The sequence below is a fragment of the Paramormyrops kingsleyae genome, chromosome 1, assembly GCF_048594095.1.
Source record: "Paramormyrops kingsleyae isolate MSU_618 chromosome 1, PKINGS_0.4, whole genome shotgun sequence".
Lineage (NCBI taxonomy): Eukaryota > Metazoa > Chordata > Actinopteri > Osteoglossiformes > Mormyridae > Paramormyrops > Paramormyrops kingsleyae.
In genome coordinates, this window is record NC_132797.1 from 16,637,494 (window position 1) to 16,665,124 (window position 27,631).

General features: G+C 45.5%; 2 protein-coding genes across 3 annotated transcripts; both read right to left on the minus strand.

The window, feature by feature from the left end:
- Positions 1–2,570: 2,570 nt before the first annotated feature.
- Positions 2,571–14,854, minus strand: LOC111851272 (glucoside xylosyltransferase 1). 2 transcript variants are annotated; one of them, XM_023826021.2, is made up of 9 exons: positions 14,359–14,854; positions 12,950–13,042; positions 11,436–11,631; positions 9,979–10,110; positions 8,466–8,717; positions 7,696–7,819; positions 7,411–7,583; positions 4,254–6,073; positions 2,571–3,641 (listed from the first exon to the last, which is right to left on the minus strand). In XM_023826021.2, exons 1-8 carry the CDS (start codon positions 14,556–14,558, stop codon positions 5,912–5,914), a joined length of 1,332 nt encoding a protein of 443 aa, XP_023681789.2. In that variant the 5' UTR covers positions 14,559–14,854; the 3' UTR covers positions 2,571–3,641; positions 4,254–5,911. The 2 variants fall into 2 exon arrangements, with proteins under 2 accessions (XP_023681789.2, XP_023681798.2); XM_023826030.2 differs by lacking the exon at positions 12,950–13,042 and having other exon boundaries at positions 14,359–14,852.
- A 1,325-nt stretch (positions 14,855–16,179) lies between these two features.
- Positions 16,180–24,952, minus strand: yaf2 (YY1 associated factor 2). The gene is made up of 4 exons (XM_023826044.2): positions 24,703–24,952; positions 24,284–24,409; positions 18,103–18,255; positions 16,180–17,187 (listed from the first exon to the last, which is right to left on the minus strand). Exons 1-4 carry the CDS (start codon positions 24,726–24,728, stop codon positions 16,950–16,952), a joined length of 543 nt encoding a protein of 180 aa, XP_023681812.1. The 5' UTR covers positions 24,729–24,952; the 3' UTR covers positions 16,180–16,949.
- Positions 24,953–27,631: the final 2,679 nt, after the last annotated feature.

Below are 27,631 nucleotides of genomic sequence, written 5' to 3' on the forward strand. Positions count from 1 at the left end.
GGTGTGGTGCTGAGGCGTCGCCTGCTGCATGGTGGCACTCGGGTCCCAGTTTGAGGTGACTCATCTGGGTAGGCACATGGAACGTCCTGTCTCTCCGGCATGATGACCATCTTTCTCTGCTGTCAGGGGAGCTTCGTAAACTCTGCGTTTTAGTGCAAGCACTCTCTGAGGTACGCAGAGCGGGGAGTGGCCAGATCTCTGTAGGTGGGTAGACCTACTTTTGGTCTGGTCAATCTGACGGCTGCCATACTCAGGGAGTAGCTGTTGCTGTAGCGTATTGGCTCCTTCCGATGGTGTCTGATGTCACTCCTTTCAAAGAGTGTATTATGAGACTCAGGCTAAGGCACTCCTTGGGTGTCTTGTCTGTTGTCTCAGTGATGTCTCGTTGAGGGAAACATTTTACTCGCAACTTCGCTCAGTGGTTGATGGGTGCCCGCGAGGTGACACTCCTCTGGTCATGGGTGACTTCAATGCGACCACTGGCACTGACAGCGCTGGCTATGAGGATTGTGTTGGTCCCCATGGGTTTGGAGACTGGGGTGAAAGTGTCTCCATGTTCCTTGACTTTGCAAAAGGTCAGGGGCTGCGGGTCACTGGATCCTGGTTCCAACGCCCTGAGCCACATCATTGGACTTGGTACCCCAATACTGGTGGTACAGCGAAGGAAATCAATCACATCCTTGTGGGCAGATCCTGGAGGCTCCTGTAGAACTGCAGGGTCTACAGAAGTGCCTGGTTTGTGAATTCTGACCACAGACCTGTTGTTACTACTCTGAAGGTTCAGCTTAGATCCAGCAGGCTACCACCTACCAGGAGAACAAGTCTGGACCTGGCCAGACTCCAAGATCAAGCTGTTTGTGATGAGTCTGCATGTAGTTTGTGTGAGGAACTTGCAGACTTGGGTGCAACTGCTGACTCTAATGTGATGTGGGAGACCTTCCATGATAAGACCCTGAAGGTTGCCAAGGGCTGTGTTGATGCTGCCAGTGTTCCCAGAAGGAGGTGTTTCATCTCACAGGGCACCCTGGATATTATCAAGAGGAGTAATGGACTAAATGGACTGCATTGATGTAGCGCTTTTCTACTCCTACAAGTACTCAAAGCACTTTACAACTTATACCTCACATTCACCCATCCATACTCACATTCATACACCGGTGGCAAAGGCTGCCATGAAAGGTGCCAACCTGCTGACTGGGAGCAATTTGGGGTTCAGTGTCTTGCTCAAGGACACTTTGATGGGGTCAGGAACAACCAGGGCTCAAACCTGCAACCCTCTGGTTGCCAAACAATAGCACTACCTCCTGCGCCACCACAGCACACAACTTGGTGGCAACTCCAGTCTGTACCGGGAGCTGAGAAGGACCCGCAGTACAGCTATGAGGGCCCTGAGGGCAGAAAAGGAGGCGTTTGTTAAACGAATTTGTGAGCAGGTGACACACCATCTGTGGTCTAGTGACCCACATCCTGCTTACAGAGGAATCGAAGCATTACGCACATCTGAATCTGTTCCTCGGAGACTTGCAGTGATGGGACGGTCCTTACGGATGACACTGCAGTTGTGACTCACTGGGCCGGCTCCTTTGAGCAGTTGTTTAAAGCTGACCCTCCAGCTAGGATGTTGGACATCTCTGGGTCCACGGTTCTCGAGGCTGATCCTCCGATCAGCTGTGTACCACCTAGTCTCACTGCGATTGCATGGGTGGTAAATCAGCTGGGGGCAGGGAAGGCCGCAGAGATCTGTGGTATCCGGGGTGAACTTCTCCAGGCTGGTGGTAAGGCTGTCCTCCTGGCACTGCAGGCAATCTTCGCTTCCATTTGGGAGTCAGGCATCATCCCTACTGACTGGAAAATGGGACTTGTAGTCCCTATCTGCAAAGGGTGATCGCCTGGATTGCGACAACTACAGGGGGATAACACTGCTCTCAGTGCCGGGTAAGATCCTTGCTAGGGCCACCCTCAATAAGATCCGTCATCACTTGCTTGCCTGCTCTGTGGTCTGCAAGGTGGAGGAGTGGCTCAATGTGTGGTAATATTGTGCAGTACCACACATGCAACAATAATGTCTCTCTGGGGTCTCACTGGAACTGGGCTTTGAGTATGCCTATACCCCAGCTATGGGTTGGATTGAAGTTTGACTGCGGTCCAAGTGCTGGGTCAGGGTAAGGGGTCATCAAATGGGGCACGAGGAGGTACACTGTGTCCCAAAGTGGAAGACCATCCAGCTGTCAAATTACAAAGGGCATATACCTTAACATTTGTGTTAAAGCTACAAATTCAGAAGTTATGTAGCCTGTGAAAATTTGTTGTACAAAGGACATTCCCTATAAATACTTGAGTTGGGGACAGAGCCCAGGAGTGTCGCAAATGACCTTAAGAGTGTACATGGGTAGGCCCAAATACGTTACAATATAGTGGAAAATAAAATTTTGAAATGTAACAGTGTTCAGACACTATTAATGCTGTAGAATAATTTCCTGTTCAGGTAATTGGCTACATTTACTGAAGGAGCAGTGCTGTCAATGCGAGTTCCATCTTGCTACCCAGTGACATTAAGGAATCCTGCAAAATTCAGACAAATGTATTTATTCATATTGATAAAACTTTATTACAGAAACATTTATCGATGACTTCTAAACATCATACATGCAACTTGCTAGAACTATCCTTTAATTATTGCCAGAGGGTAACGTTGGATTGCATTTTATGTAGCGCATTTTTGCTACTCTTTCGAGTACTCAAAGCGCTTTACAGTTATGCCTCACATTCACCCATCCACACCACGCATTCACACACCGGTGGTGGAGGCTGCCATGCAAGACGCCAACCAGCTCACCGGGAGCAATTTGGGGTTCAGTGTCTTGCTCAAGGACACTTTGATGGGGTCAGGAGGACCCGGGGCTCAAACCTGCAACCCTCCGGTTGCCAAACGGTAGCACTACCTCCTGCACCACCATCGTGCAGTAGCCGTCTGAGTGCTGTGCGTACTCTGCGGACAGTATGACATGCCATTACACTGACAATGTGTTCGGTGTCTCAAATATTACATTAGAAGCCGGGGATGAACAGAATGTCAAACCAGGCTCTAATCAGCCTCTCCAGGTAAAAAGCTCTGAATAATATGTGTTTTATGCTGACCGATTCTTCAGCCGAATGACACGAGATAGCAAACTACTGAATGCTGCCAACTAAGATTTACCTTAAATTTGACAACACACATCGGTGTAACTTACTCGGCGTTGAGATGAAATGCAAATTTTCAGTTCACCAGACACCCAAGCCACATACCACTCCATCCTGATGCAGTTAAAGTCTCAGCACTCGCATAATAGGGAAAAGCCCATTTTCCATTATTAGTTTGCCATGCCAACCACTGTGATGTTCAATGAGACCCAACACTTAGTAAAAACTGCAAAACATGTCATGAGAAGGCCACAGAAGCCTCGTTTCCACCCACGCGGTGCCAGTGGCAGACTTTCTCCCATTCCGGAACTGGTTCCATGCATTTCCACTGCAAAAAATGGCCCTGGGCCAGAAGAAAACAGCTTCAGCTTGGCACCACAGAAAAGGTGGGTTCAGAATGCGGCACCGTAACAGCAGTGAAAGTGGGATGGGCTACGGTGTCCAAACCTTCAGTACACCTGGAAAATTCAATCCATAACCAACAGTTAGTCTAATAACAGCAGTGCTGGCAGTGAAACAACTTGCCAGCTTATTAGCAGAATAAAGTTACATCGTTTTTTTTTTTTTATTCTGAGAAAACTAAAAGATCGATCTGCTGGTCAGATTTAATAATAAAGTATAAATGTTAGATTGAATAAATAAAATATTGTGGCATTCAAGTGGCAGAGAGATCCCTAAAAGGACAGCAGTAAAACAGCCAGTGAGAATAAACTCACACAGACGGGGAGCCTTTACAGAGACAAAGAGGATACAGGTAATAGAATCAGGGCACAACAGGTTACACTCCAGAAACATCTTTCAGTTGAAATCCAAAAAACGAATTACAGATTAATCTTTACTTTACTTTCACTTCCGCCTACGTAACATGTCTGTTCCATACTTTTTTGAAACTGGTGGAAATGCAGGCTGGTTCTCAAAAGGCACCAAGCAAGAACCAGCCCAGCACTGGCAGCAGCACCACGTTGGTGGAAACAAGGTAAGAGTGACGTGGGCAAGACTTCAGTGTTGCTGGATATTGTTTTGAAGGAGAAAAAAAAATAAAACAAAAAAAAAAAAAAACCCATTCATACCATTTATATTTGCCATCCTCAAAAGCAAGGGACTCCAGGGCCGGCTTGGTGATCTATACTCACTCCATAAGACCGCCACTTAACTAGCAAATTAGGGGCAGGTATGCTAAACTGTAAAAAGCAGGTAAAAAGACTAATTTAAATATAGATTTCAGGCCACAACAGAGCACTCAATAGCTAATATCTTTAATTTTTAAATTCTGAAAATCCATCGTTTGCTCACTGCATATAAAAAAAGTTTAATCTTTTCAAAAATATATTGCATGTAAATCACTTACCTGTTACGTATCCCCACAAACAGTAAAATAACTACAACATTACAACATTAAAAAGAACTGAAAACATTAAAAGTTCACATTCAAAATATTCTTCAGTCAACATAAAAACTTCAGATTTTAGTGTTTTGCTTCAATCAAAATATTAATCTATGTACAATCACATATGTAACCATTTTTGGCATTAGCTATTTAAATACAGGAAAACACTAAGAAAAGTCATTGAAATGAAAAGTACATTTTAAAATATTTCAGTACACAAACATAGCAGTGTATTAGTGGTTCTATCATTGAAATACAGCATATACTGAACATTTCCATAAAGTCTGTCTGTCCACCCAACCATCTTTAACAAACGTTTGTCCAGGGAGGGTTTTGGGGGGCGGAAGCCTGCCCAGAGACACACAGGGCTTAAGGCAGGATGCTGGTCCACTGACTGCCGATGTGAGAAGCAGAGTGCAGCTGAGCTGTACCTCAAAGGTGCAGGGAGGTCAGCCCTACCATGAACAAATCTTCACGGATGAAGCAAAACTTGAAATAAACCACCGAGCCTCTGAAACACTCAGGGCATGTAAGTACTGTTATTTAAAGGGGTAGTTCACCCCAAAACCAAAAAAAGATCCACTCCCATTATATTCGAGAGAAGCCTGACATTTCTACAACAAATCTCTAAAACTTGGCAAGTCCCAGCAGAACAACCTAGATGGATAGATAGTACCAAAGCCCATCTAAAACATACCTTTTTTCAGCTTTGGGGTAAACTGTTCCTTTAATGATCAAACAATTGGTTGGGAGGAAGAATTTAAACACCTCACTGATGTACATGGCATACTACGCTAAACCACCTTTTTTTAATTAAAAAAAATAAATAAATAAATAAAAAACGGATAAAAGTACCCCCCCTTCCCCCCAGTCACAAGGGATAATCTATTGCTCCAAATCCAATCTGGGAATAATGGATGTTATAAATTCCCAAACATCTTGGTCAAAAAAACAATCCCTTTCCAGCGAGCAAGACTGGTATTCCTATCTGCGCGATCACCAAGAGAACCTGCGTGATTGTCAGACACGCAGTCATAAAACTCAGAAAATGATTGTCACGCCCCAGCTTGTCAGGAGCTGGAAGTCTCTGTGGATCTGGACCACTGCCACGTCTCCACAAGTGCTGAAGTCCACCAATCGGGCACAGCTGGACACTCTGCTCCTCCTCTTCCCTACTGTTGTATTCTGACCACCCCCCCCCCACAGGGTGGAGCCCGATCACGCTCAGGGTCAGATATCGTATGAAACATTCGAGAAGGTTATCTGATGCGAAGTGTGGCGTTATGCTAAAGGCAGTGTTGGTTAGGAGTTCCCGGGCTTCCTCCTTCCAGAAGATACCAATCACTGTCCTCTGGAAGCGTCCCCCTGAGAAGTCCTCACGCTCAGCTGAAGCCTCTTGGTGAAAAGATGTCCCACCCGGCCACAGTAAGTGTGAGTCGTCTTGCGTAAATCTTCCTCCAAAGGTAGCAGGAGAGACTCAACCAAATCCTCCCCAAACGTGTACTGGGGGGGGGAAACCATTTTAATTATCCAACTTGCCACCAGACACCGAATTCCTCATAAAGCTGACAGCTCTTTGTATATGTGAATGAATTTCACTTTTAATTACCTGTACATATTAAATATGACAAAGTCCTAAGCATACAAGTAGCTACTCCACAGACTTAAGACTTAAATCAGAGACTGTGTAATGTTTGCAGCTCTCCTGGGAGCGTGGTCAAGCCATGACAACCTCGTGCTGGAGAAATCTCCCCGATAATCAGAGAATCTTTAGCAAACGGTTCAGCTAAGGTTATAAGCAAATGAATTCTCTCAGCTTATTAAACACACGGACAGAGCCAGCAGCTCAAACGATGGACTCCGTCACACATTTGCCAGTTAATTAACGTGACTCTGAAGACAGAACAATAGTTAGGAGTGACCAATATGAATAGCGTGCATCTCGTTTGTAAACCAGAAAAAAGGTATAAGGTACTGCATGTACGAAATGCGTAGCGCTGTAAAGCTGTGAAATTCACCGCAAAATAAAGGGCGCTTTTCCACCGCACCAGGTGCCGTACTTTTGGATCTTCAAGAAGGCATGAAAAATACGCTACTTCAAGGTGTTGGTTTTCCACCGAGGAAAAACTGGTACTGTTGCTAAATGACATTACAACGCAAGGCGGGGAATTTTGTTCTGAATTCGAAAAATGACGTGTATTACAGGGCTGGATGATATCCTATATTAATACCAACATCACATGTTATGCACATCCAGTTTACATCGCTAGTCAGCTAGATTAAGATCAAGCTTTTTCTAATCTTCAATAATCTCCACAAATAATATAGCGCAGGGAGTTTAAGTCTTGCTATATCATTCTTACTATCACAGGAAAAAAAACCTAGCAAGTTTAGCTATTTTATTTTCAACATTAACTAGCATACGTTTAAAAATCAGACTGAAGTTTACCTCCGGTGCTTTTGCATGAGTGCTGCATGCCTTCTGAGACAATCAAAATCATTTTCATCCTTAATTGCTGTTGAAATCACTCCTAGACGGGTTAGTGAGAATTTAACTATATTCTGTTTCATTAATACCCCAATATTTTACAACAAAATCCCATTGCAATATTTGAAAGATTTCCAATACCGAGATGTCAGTATATTATGCAAAACACTATTTCTTGTTATGCTATCCTGATCTTGTTGCATCTGTTCTTATCAGATCGCGATTAAAGCTTGTGTCACTTCATTTGTCCACACATACATTGTTATTAATTTTATTTATGATACATGCATGTATATTGGGACAAGGACAGCATTACCCATAATGCCAGCCCTGCACCCCAGCCCTTCCTCACCCTCTGAAACGCCTGGTAAACCGCCCGGAATGACGGCTGCTTCTCGTCATGATAGACGCCCCGGTTGCCGTGGAGGATGAAGACGCCCTCCTGCTCTGCCGGGACGCAGTTGCTTCCGTAAATGCAGTGGTCTGGCCGGTAGTTCCACTGGCAGGGGACGAGGAAGAGGCTCTCTGCAAGGGAATGGTCTGCGGTCAGTCTGGACGAGGCTAACTCCGAGTCCATGGGCGTTGTCACACACTCGCATCATGACGGACAGGGAGGGCAGGGTGAAACGTGGCTCACCAGGGTTGTGGTGAAAGATGATGTTGAGCAGGTCCTGGTCTCCCCAGGTGATGTTCAGCTTATACTTCTGAAGCAGTGGAATTAGGAGGTCCTTCCACCGCAGGGCAACGGAGGTCATGTCATTCTGCCCATGGGACACATAGTAAAAGCAAAGTCACACAATTAGCTTTAAGATCCCATTTAATACAACGGCACACCCACTCTTCCCATTCAATCAAAGCATTTAAATTATCAGCAACTAGCCCACAAATCGGTTTCAATTTAAAAATCGTGGTCATTCATGGGTCGGAGTGGTGGCTCTGAGGCTAGGGATCTGTGCTGGCAACTGGAAGGTTGCTGGTTCAAATCCCATGAATGCCCAGAGTGATTCTACTGCATTGGGTCCTTGACCGGCAGTTGCTTCGCGCTGGGTATGATGTTAATCTACATCCAGACCGACAAGGAGGTCCTCCAACTTACAGGGAATAACTTGGGGGTTGGTGGCAGAATTGGCACTCCAGCCACTGGAAAAAACCTCACACTGCTCCATTCGGACTAGTGTGGTGCTGAGGTATCACGCATCACATGGCTGGACTCAGGTTCTCACCCCTGGGGTGGTTTGTCATGTGATGGGTACGGCAATGCACTAATTAGTGCATGCCCCTTACCTCAAGCTACTGCAGAATCACTATGTGATGCATGATCTTCAGTAAACTACCTTTTACTTTACTGAAATATTCTAAGCTCAGAAGACTGTTTAATTCAATCTTGCCACAGAAAAGCAGGCGCACCTTGAAGTGCTTCTCCCTGATCCTGGTCATGTTCATGAGCATGACCCCGGAGTTGAGGCCAGTCTTGCCGTAGTAGGGGTGCCGCGCGAAGCGGCTGTACCAGGCGATGCGCGGCTCCTCGTGTTCTGGCGCCATAGCAGCCAGTTGGCTGGAGTTGAAATGGGCCAACAGGGACCACAGATCCTCGACAGGCCTTAGAAACAGTATGTCCGTGTCCACATACAGCAGGGAGTCCACGTCCTTTAGGATGATCTGGAGAGGACACACACACACAGACATCAGTACAACTGCTACTAACTGGATTAAACATTCCAGACAGTTCTACCCATTCACACCCTCTATCTCAGTGCTTAGTCACTTAACATGATTATACGTAAAATAACCTCTTCATCTGTTGACCAGTTGCTAATTAACTGAGGGACCACTGGATTCTCAGAATGGGGGGGGGATCTCATCTACTTTACAGTCAAGAAGCAGATTTAAACAGACGCTTTTATCCAAAGCAACATACAACTGAGATTAATGGGATAAACCATCACCTAACGCCACCAGGGTGAGGACCTCCCTGAAGGCCAATACAGAGAGAATGAGGGGAAGCCTCTTCCCGCTCCTCATTCGGACCCTCAACAGGGCAACACCTAGGACTGACCTGGCTGTTAATCACCCCCCCACTACAAATGATTTATTACTTACAGGAATACCCCTGCTCGCTGTTGCACTGCATCATTTACACATATTACTATGACTGCCCATCTGTATTTAATGACATCTGCACCCCCCCGTTAGATAAGAAATTACTCATAGGAATCTAACTCTAACCCTATTACATCTGTATCCCACCGTTTTTACGTTACTGCGTGTCGTAAAATAACATTTCACTGCAAGTCTTACTGTATATTACTGTGTCTTACTGGCAAATGAATAAAATTTGAGTCTGATTCCTGCCTCAGTTCTGCGTTTTTGGATTGCTGCGCTTCCCCAAAACCTCTGCCAGATATTCCCACATGTGGCTTTGAGGACCTGGGGCGTCGAAATGAGTATTTGCGGGTGCGCGAGTGTCCCCCCTATGATGGGCTTGCTTCCCTGCCCCCCGCCATACCCTGGCTTTGCCGGTCCGCGCTCCAGACTCACATCCCCATACAAAGGACCAGCAGTAACACAGAAGAGAATGATGAATACTCATGTGGTGAATCTCAATACCAAGAAAGCAAAGACCGTACTCGGGGTCTTGACAAGACCGGTCTTGCTAACTTGCCATCCAAGAACGAACTTGGGGTGCAATGAATCATGGGATTGGTCTTGTTTGGCAAAGATGCAATCGATGTATCCTTGATATTTGGGGCAGAGCAAGACCAAGATTTTTACCATCCTCTGTACTTCTGCTTTTGAGTATTGGAACTAGACTTTGGCGATGGAAGATGATGTATAACAGGTAGGCGAGAGCACAAGCACGGTCAGGTACGCATGTGGGGATTCACTCATGATGCCGGGGGTTGCTGCACACGGGACTCACAGGCAGGAAGAGCCTCTGAGAGGCACAGGGCTTGAACAGCTTCTTCCACTCAGCAGCGTTGTCGGCAGGGAACGTGATTGGGTACAGCGTGTAGTTGTAGCGGGACCGGCCGGGGCCAGGCCACGCCTCCAGCTGCACAAAAAGGCGGGAAAGGTGAATACAGCACACAAGTGCAGCACACAAGTGCAGCTCACACGCCGCAGGTAGACGCACCGAGTAACAGTGCCAGCAGATACATTCCTGAAAAGTAGGACGGCAGGGGAAGGCTGACCAATATTCATAACAGGAAGCACTAGCTGATGATCTTTGCGCTTGACGCTTTTGGGAAACTCCTTTGGCCATTTTGTAATGCAGAATGCTTTGTGAATAGTTGAGATCTTTGCACTATGATGCTTTTCATAAATGCCTATTTTGTAGCTATCCCTGAGGTAGCTAACTAACTAGCTACGCAAAATATCATGCTATCCTTAGTGATGCACAACATGCATTAGTGATGTTATTGGTATTGGTCAATATTTGTTAATCAAAATTTTGGCGTCAGACTGATGTGACAATCTTGGTTGATATTTAAACTTTATCAATATTCAAAATTAGTAGCACCAGAGCTACAGAGAACCACTGAAATAACAGATGTTTGCATTGCCCGATCAGCCACTTTCTGCAGGAGGACAAGGGATTCATTGGCTCATCCACCATTTAGAAGAGGCCAGCGACATGTTTATAGTTCATTATTAAATCTGGCCTACAGGTCGATGTTTCGCTTTCCACGGAATAAAAAGCCCATGTAACATTGTGCTTAACAGGGCCAAGTTTAACAAGGGCTTGGCAAGTTTCACCCCCCCCCCCCGCCTGGTGGCGGAATTAATTTAATGCGTTTAATTTCTCTTTGTACAGTGAAATTTTACACTGGTTTGTTCTACCCCTGGTAATACTCGTGTATTTTTTAGAAGTTTGAAAAGGTTTGGACTTAGGCTATCAAAATAATCAATTCATCAATTAGTCGGATCAAATATTTCTAATTCATCAAATAGTTTCCTCAATGACCGGAATCGAATCGCCTTAGGACCAATGATTTACACCCCTACGCATGAGTAGGGCTCCATAAACAGGCCGTGCGAGAGTCAGACAGGTGCTCACCGCCGCTAACGGGCCGGGCGAGAGTCAGACAGGTGCTCACCGCCGCTAATGGGCCGTGCGAGAGTCAGACAGGTGCTCACCGCCGCTAACGGGCCGGGCGAGAGTCAGACAGGTGCTCACCGCCGCTAACGGGCCGGGCGAGAGTCAGACAGGTGCTCACCGCCGCTAACGGGCCGGGCGAGTCTCAGACAGGTGCTCACCGCCGCTAACGGGCCGGGCGAGAGTCAGACAGGTGCTCACCGCCGCTAACGGGCCGGGCGAGTCTCAGACAGGTGCTCACCGCCGCTAACGGGCCGGGCGAGAGTCAGACAGGTGCTCACCGCCGCTCTGAAGCCGGAGTGCAGCTCGTCTTCGGCAAAGATGTGGAAGTGCAGCGGCTGGCGGCCCAGGGCGACGGCGGACTTGAGCATGGTGAGCGTCTCGTCCAGCCTCTGCCCACATGCCACCACGGCGAGGTGCACCGGCTCCTGCCTGGATCCCCCAGCCCGTGACGGCTTCTCATCCCGCAGAATGTACCTGAAACGAACCAGGCGTTGGCCTGCTGAATGATTCCTCACACACCCCCTACAGAGCTGGGGTCCAGAACCCAATTGCAAGAGTGATTTGCACATGAGATACCTGGCAAGGGAGACATAGGACATTGAGGGTCTTAAAGGCAACCAAAACATTGCAGAATGACTGCCAGTTTAATCCCCTAAGCCAGAGAGAGAGCTGCATTTGTGCATATCAACCATCAGATGCCCTTTCTGTCTCAATATTAAAATTAAACTATATTTAAAAAACCTGATTAACCATCTTTGTAAAATGGGGTGCAAATACGCCATTTTAAAGTGCATTTTACATCATATAAAAGGCTAATTACTGTGGTTAAGTTCTTCCCCTTTAGTGAAACCAATGCATTATCCTTTAAGAATAGAAGCCTAATGTCAAATAAGCAATACGAGAAATCTTTAATCCATGTTTTCATTTAAGAAACATATTTTGCTTGCAGGGGTTGCCAGTCTCACGGCATGAACAGTGACATGGTCCCTGTCTCAAACTTCTTCTGCACGACACAAAAGCAGGGGGCTGAATTATGGAGATGGACCTGGCAGCCAGGGGTGCTGAACACACATCTGAACACAGCAGGCCAGCCCTGGCTCCCTGTTTTATCAAGCAGGGGTGGCCAATCTTATCCCGAAAGGGCCGCTGTGCGTGTGCGCACGGATTTTCACTGCAACTGCCTAATTAGATTAGTAGTTAGAGCACTGATTGGCAGAAGAGTCCTCACACCTAGATTTGAACAGATGACCTAAAGGTTATGAAAAACAACCTGCATACACACCGGCCCTCTGCAGATAAGAGCTACCAGCTATTATGCTAAAAGAGCATGTCAGGGGTGATAAACTCCAGTCCTGGAGGGCCAATGTCCTGCACATTTTTGGTTTCCCCTCATTTAACACACCTGATACAACTCTGTGCTAATTACCACACAGCTCTTGAGCTGAATCATGTGTGTTTGAACAGGGAAAAAACTAAGCTACACAGGGCTCCGCTGTTTAGTTAAATGGTGATCTTACTTCTTTGACCTAATTGGTTTAGTGTCTGGTCCAGGATAAGCCATGCCCTGTACAAAAATAGGTGCTGGAAAGAACCACCAATTTTACAGAGACCTAGAACAAAACCTGCTTAAGGGTCTCTTACAGTAAATGCTGCTAAACAGCATTTATTCTTGCTTAGCTTTATATGACATTACTAGCAATCTCCAGATTAATCTTCGTTCAGCAGGTAATCCAACAGAACATTATAGCTTTTCCTTCCTATGGCCATCGGGATTAGTCTCTGCCAAGCCTACCTAAAAGACGATTCCATTAAGCAGTTCATTCCACAAACAGCAGGGGGCAGCCTCCAATAGGGATTCCAGTAAGACACTGACAAACTCCTACACCTGACAGGAGGAGAAAAAAACAGGCTCTGCATAAAAGCGCCCCTCAATCACTCCAGTGATAAACGCCACCAAAAGCTGCATCTCCGCCACACAAAGGGAGCAAGTGTTGCTCAAGACACTCTTTATGATCATAAGCTATAAAAGAGCTGGTTATGTGATTGAAAGACTGGTGTCTTGCACTACCAAAAATACTCGGTTTTATGAGCGGATTTTATAATTTTAAGTACCGATTTATATTTAGGGGCGGCCTGGTGGTGCAGTGGTTCACACTGTCACCTCACACCTCTGGGACTAGGGTCCGCAAGATGCTGAGGCTACTTGGAGTTGCCAAATTGGCCATAGGTGTGCCCTCCTACAATAGGTTGGCGCCCCATCCGGCATATCCCTCCGGATGAGCAAAGGTGGAAGGATTAAATTTCATAATCTGACGCCAATAATGGTCAATAAAATCAAACAGCAGCATAGGGTTTCATTATTGTTGCTGGCTCAGGTCAAATTACTGATGGATTACATTGCACGAGTATGCACGCCATTTCGTTGAAATGGAAATGTATGAATATAAATGTTGAGTTTAACGCCCCATTACTGCGTAGTAACTTGATATGGAGGATATCATGAAAAGGAAAAACAGAATGGGTAATGTCTATCACGAACATTTCGGGTGCAGTAAAAATTATCCCTTAAATTTAAAACAGCATAGAGCTCAGCTGAATAAACACTGCGCGCCGCGTCCCCACACATCCCGTCTCACACCAGGACGAGGACATCCCCAGCAATGTAACCACACGTTTCCTGTTTGCAATGCAAAAAAAAGACAGTTTGCACAACTGTGCTACAATGCCAACCCCTTATAAATGCGATCCTGAATAAATCAAAGGCGTGTTTTTTGTTAAAACACCTAGCTTGCTTGGGAAATCTTCAACTCGAACAAGGACAGTGTCTGATTTCGTGACTCTCAAATCCTCCCCGAAAAACCAATTAAGCAGCAATAACGCCGCCGCCAAATAAAACCTCAACCAGACTGACAAGCCACAGCTGCTGAAAAACCACTTTAACAAACCAACAAGCAGGGATCGTTGTGCTTGTGGTTAAACCGACTTCCGGCGGCGGTAACTCCAGACCCCACAAATTCCAACACATATGCTCGCCGCAAAGTCTCGGTAACACATCGGAAGCGGGTTTATGTCCCGGAGAAACATTCACACATGCTTATCTCTGCTAGCTTCCTAGATACTTGGGAAGCCCATCGCTGCTGAACTTAAATTCACTCTTAACCCGTGTGGTTAATTTATTTCTGTTACACAAGGGAAGCTCACCTGTTATACCAATGCTGGTCGCCCGGCCCTGATTTCTGCGCCGCTTTCCCGGCTCCCTGGCGCCCGTCGCCGCGCTGCGCCCTCCCGTCTGTCCGCCCGGTCGCGCGCTCCAGCGAGGAGGCGAACTGGCTGAACACGTAGAGCGCGGAGAGTAGCGCGAAGAGCGCGCACGCCAGGAGCATGCGGAGGTAGCGTCGCATTTCGGCTAAAAACGCAACGCGAAAGCTGCTTGAACCGAAGCTCACGGCATGACTACATAGACGAGGAGAGGGCTGGTTAGCAGGGCCACTTGGGTAGCAGCCTTCCGGCCATCGTAATGATTTAAGTCTAATCTTCCACCGCTGTCAAATACGCTGCCGATGCGTTGGCTTCTGGGAGGAAGGGGCGATGGCAGACATCGCCGACCGCGTCGCCATAGGATAGGACCTTCTCTGTCATGAAAAATTAATCGACCGCGGGGCACGCTGGCCGCGTTTGGCGCATGCGCAGAAAAGACCGGGGAGGGGATAAGGGGCGGGCACAAGATGGCCGCTTGGTGACGGTTTAGGGGTTTTCGAGGTTGTCGAATAGCACATTTGATATAATAGAATTTACTTACCTTCTCTTTACGTTAATTTGAAAAGTCAACTATATCAATTGCAAAAGTGACCACCGGCTATATCCGCTCATGTTCATATCATTAAGACTGCAACTACAACAAAGACTGAGATACTGGTTCAAATTGCCTTAATTCTAAATTACCATAGACGGAGTTTGGGGGGGAGGGGATCACTGCTCCACCCCAGTCGTCTGAGCAGAAATTGTAATCAGTTTGGCAATACCATTTTCTATGCTGGCACTTTGCACCTGTGCATAAGCGGTTTGTCGGCACGCTATAAATAACCTATTCTTTGTGTATGTGTGCATCAGATACCTGTGTTAACAGAGTAAGCAAGACGCATTGAACGCTGTCTGACGACGACGTTTGCTCTCATCTGCATGTCTGTCTCATGGAGAGCATTATTTCTCCATGAGGATTAATAAAATATTTGTATTCTAGTCAATGATTTTAAATTCTATAAATTCTTAACTTCTGGGTGTAATTTGATATTGTTCCTAGTTATTTCCTATTGTTCCTTATTATTGCAAGTATTGCAAATGGTTGACATGTTTTTGTTTTGGATACTAAAATCCGTGAATTCACATTTAATTACTCTGGGTGTGGACGTCTTGTTAGCCCTGACAGTAGCTGTCACACCTAATGATGCATCATGTAGATGCAAAGCACCCTACAAATAAAGGGGATTGTGAGCACCTTGTAGTTATTAATGTATACCTGAGGAAAGTGAGACTACCAAAAGCCTGACTGATTTATGATATGGCAGATGAATGCTGCAGATGAATGTACACAATCGGCGAACAGTTGTCAGATCGAGTCCTAGTGTGAATCAAGTCAAATACATTCAAATTGGATTCGAGTACTAGTCACAGAATACATTAATTCTCTAAAAAGATTAACACATTAAACAATGGCATGCTAACAACAAAGCATAATTTGTCTACTCAACTTATTAAAATGTTGAAGTTTAAAAGTAATAATTTCATGGTTCAGCAGTTTTTAAACCTCACTATGGCACTAGAATGTATACCAAAACATCACACCCCAGTGCTAGCAACCCCAGAAATGTAAACGCCAATAACTTTAATTTCTGTTTTACTAAGGAGTCTAGTTTCTCTTTATTTTGTGATAATTTCTATAATATAAACCACTGTAAAATAATGACAAGCTAGCGTCTATGAAATGAACAAGAAGCAGACAGAGGTCAACCTCTTAACAACAAATTCATAATTTCATTCTTTTACTTATAAACATTTCTTCAGACAGTAAAACAACGTAATTAATTGAGATGTTCATACACATTTAACAGCACAGACTGGTATACCCAGGGGTGGGAAAATTAAACAAAACTGACATGTGCTGTAAGATATTGGCCTAACCATACACAAGTGTCCTTAAAGAATATTCTCTTTCTTAGTTAAGCCACACACCACGTACCTGCAGGTGTATGAAGCCACTGAGAACAAGTAGCTATGTCGTTCTCACAGTTATCAGTTCCACTGTACACCTCAAATACCCTTTTCCCATTATCTGCTATAATGCATATTCTATTGTAAATGTTTAAAACTCTGACCCATTTCATGCCACAACATTTTTTTTGGAGAAAGAAATCGAGTAAGAGTGTATTGACAATATAACACTGACTTTATGTAAAATACTACCACATTAACATGGCACTATACAATTCATACTCTAATTTGTTCCCCAGACAATACCCTCGTTTCTTAAAGTCATGAACAAAGGGCGAGAAAGTTCACTTACTATGATCTTGACAGGAAACCGGTCTCGTTAAAAACAAACCCACCAGGACAGAACACATAGTGGAAGACTTCCAATATGTCCACCTCATCATCTGCATGTCACAAACATGTGGTCTAACCTCACCTGAAATTGAGACTTGTGGTCTATCTTGGCAAAAAAGTTTATGACATGCGTATATTGCGTAATGACTAAAGTAACAGGGGTGTGGGGTGGGTCTGGGTGGGGGGCGGGGCTAGTGGGATTCCCCGTTGATTGACGATCCCTCTCCCCGGGGCGAGGACGACCGGGAGAGACCTCGCTCGGTGTTGTCGGAACTGGAGCCACTTTGGCTGTGCTGGTCTGCCGACGCCGCGCTGGAGGACGCTGGTGGCTTTGTTTTCTCCTTAAAGTCCGTGATAATAACAGTCAGGTCTCCGACTGTGACTTCCAAGTGCTGTGCGCTGCTCCTGTCCACGTTTTTTAATCTTGGCCTGTAGGGGCAGAGTGGAAAAGACCCTTCAGGAAAGATGGAAAACATGAGAACATACACAAGTCTCTGACTGCACTCATAATGTTATCCGGAAACTGATTGATAAAGATAGTAAAACTGAGATTAGCATCATTTGCAGCTTGTCAGGAGAGCCTTAATAAAAAAACCAGCAATTCAGGTGAAAGGACAATTCTTAGCCACGTGTAATCAGCTTCTTTTACTCTGAGGTGACAGTTCCCCACTTTCCACACCACATCTGCCGCAGAAAATAACTGCACAGGCAACTTGACTCTATTTCAGTGGAGGCTGTCGGTACAAGTCAGCTGAGCAATGAGGAGGCCAACTCCTGCTGATGATATTTCATTGTCACAATCAATTTTTCCCCTCTTCAGGTAGAACGCCTGGGTTGTTTTCAGTGCTGGAGTCCCATGCATTTTCCTCAGCGTCATCTTCACTGCTCGTCAGGAGGCGGAGACCGGCGTGGTTTCTCCATCATGACTAACTTTTCACTCTCCCCAAGTTGCATTGTACATCCTTCCTATACTGTTAAGAGTTCAAGGACCCCAAAAACATGATGCCGCTGATCTGCCCCGCCACAGATGAAGAGACCCGGCTTACAGTCATTTACGTTTAATCCCGATACAAACATGTCACCCAGAATTAGTCTCGCTGATTGGATCTCAATTTACTCGCCTAACCCTCATTTCTGAAACATTATCAGCAGAAACTAAATATACAGAAATTCTGAAACATGGTTATTTAAGCTGTTTGTGCATACACACATATACACACATGCGCACACACATATACACACATGCGCACACATGCGCACACACACACGAGCATGCATGTGTGCACAATTTTCCCCTGGTCAAATTAAATTTTAGTTTCTCTGTGAGAATACTTGTTTGTTTACCTCATCTTCTTCTGGCTGTTTTTTTTGACCGCTGGCTCCTTTTCATTCTTTTCTTTATCCGTTTTCTCTCTTTTTTCTTTCTTCGGTTGCGTGGGGGAGGCAAACTGCGGGGTTACTTGCTGCGCGACCAACTGAGAGACTGGACGGGGCTTCCTGGAAGTTGAGAGACAAACGAGGGTGACCTCATGGGACAGTTATGGCCTGTGGATAACAAGTGGGCGGCGCTGCATAAAGGCCAGCATTACATTAAAGCCCTAACCAAGCACGGTAATGACAAACCACCGCACTAATAGACGCCTCAGAACGTCACCTTTGGAACCAGTTTTGGAGAAAGTGATACAGCTGCGACTCGTAATTAGGTTTGGAGATGGGACGTTAGACACGATCTGGCTATTGGTGAAGATGATATGCCGGGTTTGGTAAAACCTATCAGAAAGATTCTAAATGGATATTTAGTATTGAATTACTGTGTTGCAAAGCAGAACATGTGAGACCTTGAAGAAAGCTGTATTAGTTCACAGACGTTCTGTGATGTTTAAAGCAAGCAGCAGTGATGTCACAGTGATAATGCATTTGTCTTTCAGCCAGTTATTTGCTGAAACAAAAGTACAATGCTGACTGGTTCACCTCCATGCTGACCCATTCCATGGCCTGCCACTGGCCTGCATGCCCGTCTACTCCACCAGTTTGAACCAAGGTTGCTCTCCTTCTACGGAACCTCTATTTCTATTCTGTTGCTAATTGCCAGAAGACGTATCAAAGTTAAAGACAGACGTGCCTGTTCCAGCATGCCATCAGTGTCCACGGTCACGGTACTGTTAATCACCTCCGCTGTGCTTTATCTGCAGCTTTGCCGTTCGCTTTTGATCTCGCTGCTGTCCATGACTGACTTTGAAGGGTATCTGCACATTAAAATTAATTAACGATCTAGCAGATGAGTGCCACGGCTTCAGCACCGAACCAGAACTGCTGATCTCCGATCCTCCCAGATTGCTCAGCCCCCTCCATCTCCTACATTCCCAGGTAATATTATATAGATGAGACCTTAACAGACGAAGCCTTCAACACGCAAACATTCTCCTCTTCCCTATAAAACAAGGGTTTGCTTTCATTTCGTCCAATCTGTCAGCACAATCCTCCGGGGCATTCCTAATCTCAAACGCTGCCTGATTAAACATGCTGCTATATGGACCTACACTTTCAGCTTTTTCCCATTTTGACAGCGAAGGTGGGGGCTTATCTGCACTTGACAACAGAAAGAGGCTAAAACAAGAGACACTGTAATGGCATTTCAATGTCAGCAAGAAAAAAAAAAAAAAAAAAAAGCTGCCTGCATCCATTAGGGATTAGTGGTTTCACAAGGAAGCACAAATCTCAGGACCGCACAGCAAAGCGCATCAAGCTGACATGAAATGCATGCTAATGCGGCATAATGTTAGCACCCTTTAGTCAATCACAAGATGAAGGTATTGATCTTGCTGAGGATTCCTTCGGGTTCAGAGCAACACCTCTGGCGTAAACACTGCGTTTAAAAGGCGTCAGTCAATACTGCTCTGGCGCGATCCATTTCCAGCGGCTTAGAGAAGCCCTGCGTAATGATACATAACGTCAAAGGACTTGAAAATAAACCACAGCCTTTGTAAATTTCCTTTACTGGGAAAACAATTACAGCAGCAGCCTATTCGCACTTGATGAGAACTTTTCTCCGCTTCCTAGTCTTCACCTTCTCGTCTCACTCTGTTGACAGGCCTCTTTTCATGCCCGACTCTGCTCCACTCACACTGCTTCCATCCTAATCCAGGCTGATCACTGCCGTTGACTTTCTGTCAGCTCCTCCCACGCAGAGTCCTTCCCTGGACAAGCTCCTCTCTTTCTTCCCCTATTCTTCCGCCTCCCGTTCACATGCAAACATGGCCTCTCGCTGGCAGTGTTCCCCATGGCTCAGTGGCAGGGTCACTATATTTTGCTCCTACTTTCCTCTAATCACACTGTTGCATTTCATCACACACCAACCATTAATCCCTCGCAGTGAATGAACACTAAACCCATCATATTCGTAGGAAGACATCTTCCATTATTCTATGAATACAGATTTACTTAACTGAATGGTACGCTAGCTAAACAACACTTTGGAGACTTGAATTCTAAAAATAATTAGTCTGCATGTGCTACCCAAAGTCTGCCCTTTAAGAAGAGCTCTAAAGAACAAAATAATCAGTAGATACTTACATATAGACACCTAAAACCTCTGTCCTTTCTGTCAGTTTTAAGCCCACTGCTATGACAAAGTGATCAAATTCAGAAAATCATTTTTCAATCACATTTTTTTCAGCTAAAGAAAACATTCAGACAGGTAACCACAAATATTTTGTCTGGCTCACATGTTCCTGTTTCCTCATTTCTGTTCCACATCTTTGGCAGAGTGCTCTGGAAAGTCCTGACCATTTTCCCTGGTTACTGTTGATGTGATCGGCACCAGCCAGCACTTGTGACACACGCAAGAGGCATTTTAGTCGCCCCCCCTCCATTTCTGTAGTCATTATACCACCCTCATGTTCAGATTTTCTGCAATGAAAGCAGAAACGACAAATCGTTTTACAACAAGAGCAGAAAAAACGACACCGCTGTACATGAAGAATTTTGTGCAATGCTGGAAATTAAACCTAAATGTGCAGATTTTCAGATATTTTCCACCCTATCTGCTTATTGCACTTGTTAGAGATGAGTCACGGTAGACAAGCGGTTATAGATAACCAGGGATTGTGATGGCAGCATAAACACAAAAATAAAACCAGTAAAATATTCTTAAGAAGTAAAAGAGGAGTTGTTTTCATTTGACTGCCAAGTTAGCGGATTCCTCCCAGGTTTGCCATGCTATGATGAATCTGCTGCTGCAACACGTTAGCTGACCTGCCAGGCATGGAACACAGCAAGGCGGATGTCAGCAGGCCACGCCGGATCAAACCCACATGCCCGGTACGGTCCTCCATGCCATCTGCACCATGTTGTCCTATGTCAAACAGATGGCTTTGGCTCCCATAGTGAACTACAGCTCCATCGACATATAGGGCACACGAGACACGTCCACACGTCTGCTAAGGTACAGGGTTCACTCCTCAATTGAGAAATTCCTGCATTTATTTGCATTAATGAATAGTAATTAATCAGCATTTGGCATTTCATATTTGTGCCTCCTTATTGAATTATACAAAGGAAATACAGGTGGGCTTCCCCTCACACACCTGCAGAGAGATGAGTCTGATAGAGGATGATGTGGAAATGGCATTGAAATTAAGAGATTTACTACTCGTGTCGAGAAACCCAAGAACTCTGGAACATTTTTCTAGCCATTTTCTATTCTGACTAAACATGTGAGTGTTTTTTTGTGTCAATGCAAGTTTAATTATACGAGTAGCGGTTTGGGGAAAAAGGGACACAGTTGAACAAGATTTTAAAAAAAATCTCTAAAATAAAACTTAACCAGATTGGATTGTTATTGCTGCAGAAGAAAAAAGAAAAAATGTCTCCTTTAAAAATGTCACACAGCTTTTATCAGATAAACTAGGTATCTGATACTTTTTGGTTTGGCAGATCCAATTTAATACATAACATATAGGCTTGTATACACTTGTTTATACAGCTGGGTGTCAATAGGAAAGGAGCTGCAATTCTTTACTCGTATCCCACATTTTATCAGGGTTCCTGAGCAGAAACCTACTGCCCACTATCACAGTGCTTATTGTAACGACCCTCATCTGAAGCCTGAGCTCTTTAACACCTCAGGAAACGGAACATCAACCAATGAAACGTGGGGGAAAAAGTCACAACACAAAGATAAATATGGAACCAATCAGACAACTATAACTACCCTCGAATTGAATGTAATTTGATGTCTGTTGATGTATAAATCCTGGACCATTTTTTTTTAAGCACAACCTACATATTTTAGCCATTGTTAAGTTATTTTCAGAAGCATGATATAATGTTAATTCAACCATTACTTGGTTCAAAAGCCCTACATCTCACAGAAGTAGCTGGATCTCCTGGAATGACATTGCAAGTTCTCCATAAATCGTTTTTGATCCCCTGTTACACCCTCCCCCAGCACTATTACATGACTAATGGCACAACAACGCTGAAGGTGAAATCACACCTACAACTGCCGTTGTCACCTGGGCAGCCGCTGTTTCCTCTTCTCTGCTGCGTAAAGAAGCAGCATCTCCTCCCTGCTGGAAGAGGCCATCAGCCACAGCCAGCCAATCTGTCTGCCTGATCGCAGTGATGGAGTCCTACTGCGGCTAAAGCGCCCAACATCTGAATGGGGGGGGGGGGAGGTGGCTGCACACAAACGAAACCACTGCATGCTAATGAGTCAGGAGCATGACGGTCCTGACAGCTGTGGTAGACCACTGGAGTTTGACCTCAATCCAGCTCCAGCAATGCCTCTGAGAGATTAGGTCATAGCACAGCCTTCTGCATGTAAAAATTCTCCATCACTATGTAACCCGACCAGGTTACAGAATGGGGGGGGGGGTTGTTATGAGATTTCACAGCTGCCGTAACAACATTTAAGAGAAATAGCTGGTATTTTCATTATGTTCATCACCAGGCAATGTTCGGTATACTGCATTCTCCACAAACGAGAACTGTACACTTCTAACATTACGGGAAATATGTAAGTTATTCCTCAGATTTAAACTGGGAGGTCAAATTAAAGCACTTTTGCCAAAAATTTCTGATTGTGACATCAACAGAGGTTAACACGCGCACTTACTGAGAGTCTTCTCTCAACTGATGTGCGTGACTTCTTAAAACGGCTTTCCTGTATTATAATATCTACATGACAGAGCAGTGGTCTCTGATGCTGAACTGCCAAGTAATTCCATCCCAGTAATCCCATCCCAGTAATCCCATCCCTTATTAGAAGCTAACGAAGAGTTCAGATGACGGGAAACACGTTGCTGGAATCGCCCAGTACTGACTTCGATCCAGATGCCAGAAAACCCAAAACTGCTCATTTTTATCAATTACCACTATTCATGACGCTTCCTTTTTTGAAGGAGATTCCTACTACAATAAAAGAGTAAGTATTATGCTTTGGTGAGATGTCAGACATAGACCTAATGGAACGTGGAATCTTGCTCTTTCTGACTGGAATACACAGAAGTCAGGAGAGATGTAAGTATAGAAACAAAGTTGTCAGCTGGCTTTGATAAAGGCTTTCCTGGAAATGCAGCAGTGCTTGCATGATGGATGCAGAGTAATCTATAGTGACTGAGGCCCCCTTCCCAAAGTCATGAACAGCTCCTGCCAGAAGATAAACACATCGTGGATCGACTGTACTCAGCATCCGAAGGGTTCAAGCAAACACAGAAGGATGTGACGTTTTTCTATAGATCAGCATAATATACTAATTTTGGATATCTCCCCCCAAAAATATAATGGCATTTGGCGACATCAGATTGGAAATATGAATGCATGGTTAATTTGTTATTCCGCCGCTTAGGATAAATAACAGCGCGTTAGAGAAAACTGGATTACCAATAACCTGTCACGTACATTGATCGCACCTAATTAAAACTATAAAAAACAAGCAAACGTGACACATCTGTGCGAATTAATTACGACTTGGTATCGTCCTGGAGGGTAAAATCCTGTCATGCTTTGTTTTTGCATTGCTGGGCGATTCTACGGTCATTCACATACGATAACCGAATCTGCCAAGTTTCTAAACATCTGACAATTGATTTATGTATACAGCGTTACTTAAATGCATATTTCTCGTTTGTCTTAAGTGTCTGACTTACGGCTCCCCCCTTATTTCACGGAAATACTGCAGTGTGGAAATATTACAAGTTTAATCGCCCACTAACTCAAACGACCAAGTCATAACTTTGCTCTCCGACACCAAGATGTATGAAATCGGATAAATTTACGGAGGGTATTCAGGAAACCGTCAGTCCTTTCTAATAAAAAGATTACACCATCACATAAGGAAATATGGCCTTTTCATTTGCTAGTATACAATTAACTAGATCGCTGATTAAGTTGAAATGCGTGTGATCAACCCGATCGCATGACATGTTATTGCACATTTACTAACAGTGGGAAGGAAGCACGTATCTGAATACCGAAGCGCAGCAAGCACGGACCATCAGCGCCGACGAGCAGATCGGCTTACCGTGTGGATGTCCCCTTTCTCACATCGCACATCATGCACTTGAAAGCCTCGGCGCTGTTCCGAAACGTACAGACGCTACAGTCCCAGTAGCCTTCGTCGGAGGAAGGCTTCGGCTGCCGCTTCGGCCTTCGGGGACAAGACAACAGGGAGAGAGAGCAGCGCTTTACTCTCGGCGATCGCACACAATCCGTGTGAATGTCCCGTCTGTAAACATCTGCCGCCAGCCCAGTCAACGGGGGAGAGCGGTTAGCTTCCCCGGGAGCAAAGATCGGACCGTGTAATGGAGCGGCCAGTCCGCCATGGCTGCTCCACTAGGAGGGCCACCTCTCAGTCACACGTACCTAGCACGATCGGCGCATTCATTACTCGCAGCACCGCCACAACACGGCCATAGCTGACGGACGCGGAGCGCGCTTTACCTTGTCGGGCTCTTCTTGTCTCCCATGTCGCCTGCCTACGGATGTTTTCAGGGGGGATGTGGGCAGAATTGGGGCATAAACCAGCGACGCGCTCGGCTCGCACAGCTGCCAGCTGTCGTGGAAACTCCGGTCGGGGGCCACCCACGTGACGCGGCTCCACCAATCATGGGCCGATCAGCCTCCCGACTTAAGAACGGCAGGCCGGGGGCGGCAGTTTTGCTTAAAGACGGCTCCGTATCAAAGCTCGTCTCTCGGGGAAAGTCGAAAGGGATGTGCGTTTTGGACCGTACGAGATGGCTTTCCCCCTTGCACCTCTCGTTCGCCTGTGCCTGATGGGGGTTTTCGCAATCGGTACGTTCCTTGTGACAGTCACCACGTGACGTCATCAGATGGGTATTCTCTTTTTGCGCAAGATTTCAATTGTCAGCTGTTATGGACAGAGAGCTGGATGTCAGCAGAGGCACAATTCGAAACAAAAACCATTAATTATGTGCGAAATATTAGGAAATAACGTAATTTTAGTTTGCAATGCGTGGAACAAACTTTCTGCATGCTCTGTAATTATTTACATTGACCTGTTTGCGGCATTTGCGTGTTAAGGTGAACCCTGATGCCCTGGCGCAGTATACATTAACAAATCCTCGTAGCCCACAATGACGAAACCTTATTTTTCCGTCCAACGACGTTTAGCTGACTGTTCTGATGGTGAACATGAAAGTACTTTATTACGATATGCAAATTAACATGTTTAACAAATGCTCATCAAAAGATACGGTTTCTAAAAACAATAAAATAATTGCAATATTAATGGATCTTTAAAATAAAACGTGCCTCATTTTGGGTGGCTGTCAAATGGGGATTTGTCAGTACAAATAAAGTAGGCCTACTAAATCAGCTCTATGTGCGAAATATGAATTTAACTAAAGGAATCTAAATGACAATAAAAAGAGAATGATAGGATTAGTCATTAAATCCTTTGCATTCAGGTAACTAAACATCTGAGCACTACAAAAGACATAACTACTTTATCATCGATTGTCTGTGTTAAATTTTATAGCTTTATAGGACACAATGATTCAAAGTGACAAAGGAACCGCTGTGGTTCTAAAACTGATCAATAATAACTCAGGTTAAGTAATTCTTTGCAATTAACCATCATTTCTTTCACTTTCAAAAGCATGATCACATCATACAACCTCCTGGTGAATGTGGGGAAAACTGACTGCACTCCTCTGCAATCTGGCGTATACACTAGGGCAGGGCTCTTCAAATCTGGACCTCGATTCCAAATCCAGGCCTTGTTTTCAGCTGTCCCAGGCAGTTAGTTTAATAATTACTGATTCTGATTGGTCGGAGGTTTCACACCTGGCTCACAGGTAAAGGAAGGCTGGAATACCATCAGGGCTTGGACCTTCGAGGACCGTGATTTGAATAATAGGGCACTAGAGTAAAGGTGACTCTTAGCTGGTCATGCACTGTTGTTTTAATATTTCTTTTTGACCAACAGAGGGGGGCAACTAAACAAGAGTAAAAGTAGAGGCAATTCCGGATGATCATCATCAATTTCTCCTTACTTCCCTCTCAGGCAGTTGCACAAAATAAAGTTATTAACTGTCATCTGTGCTTTTATGCATTACTTAAGCTATGCCTCACTATGCTGAAATTTGAACACTGTTGTCAGAAGTGGCATGCAAGATCTTCAAAGGAATTGATGACCTCGTCCACTCCTACACACAAGGCTTCTGGTGACATCTCCTGTCTGTGCCACTGCTGGTACTCTAGCAGTTGCATGGAATAAAAGCGTCAACTGTCATCTGTGCTCTTGTGTATTAATTAAGCACGTCTCACCATGCTGACATTGCAGCACTGGTGTCAGAATTGAGATGCAAGGTCGTCAAAGAAATCGATGACCTCATCTGCGCCCTACAGGCAAGGTTTCCCAGATGGCAGCAGAGAGGGAACCAGAGGGAAATCCCAGGAACTAAGCACGGCAACTTCCCAGGGTGACCTCATGGGTCTAGTGCTCCCTCATCCACCGTGCTATCTGGAGGAACAAGTCATGACAGAGAGGGGTGGGTTGAAGACCAGCTTGAATCTCCCTTTCTATAGTAGGATAGAATCCCTGGAACCTTATCTGTCCCAAGTGTGCCTGGCTGCCTGGCACAATCCATGGAGCAACGAGGAGGCCGTGGTGGACCTGGAGCTGGTGCTGGAAGTGGAGGCGCTCCAAGCCTTCCTCAGTCTGACCCCCCACAAGCAGTGGAACTACACCACCCTGGTGGTGGCACTAGAGCAGTGCTTCAGTTGGTGGCCATTAGAGGAAGTGATGAGGGGGGAGCTTTTGAGTTGGTGGAGGCGGGACAGCAAAACCTTGGGGACATTTGCAGATGACCTCCGCATTTACACGAGGAAGGACTATCCACCAGTACCATGCAGGAGGAGCTGGCTTTCCATGCCTTTGTCAAAGTACTAGCATGAACATGTACTGCACCAACATGTACAGCTGCGGGCACCGGCCAAGCTCGCCGAAGCCTTGGCAGAGGTGTTAAGAGTGGAGGCAATCCTGTCCCTTCCTGCAACATTTCACCGGCCGCCGGCCATGCTGTGTCAAATCTGCACCTGTAAGACTGGGGACTCCAGGGGTGATGAGAGCCAGCGGGTGCAAGTGGCCCACACTGAGCAATGGTGGAAGTGTCACCCACTATCCGATGCCCCTTGCTACTGCTATAGGGTAGTTGGGCATTCTGCTCGTGATTGCCCTGCCCCAGCCCCCCAGTTCAACCCTGCACTGCCACCAGAAAACTCTAGGCAGGCGGCACTATGAGGGAGTCGCCTGCACCGCCCACCAACAAGCCCTCACTCCTTCGTCATCAAGTCAGCTGACTGGATCACAACCACAGACGCTATGTAGACTGCACCGTGGAGGACA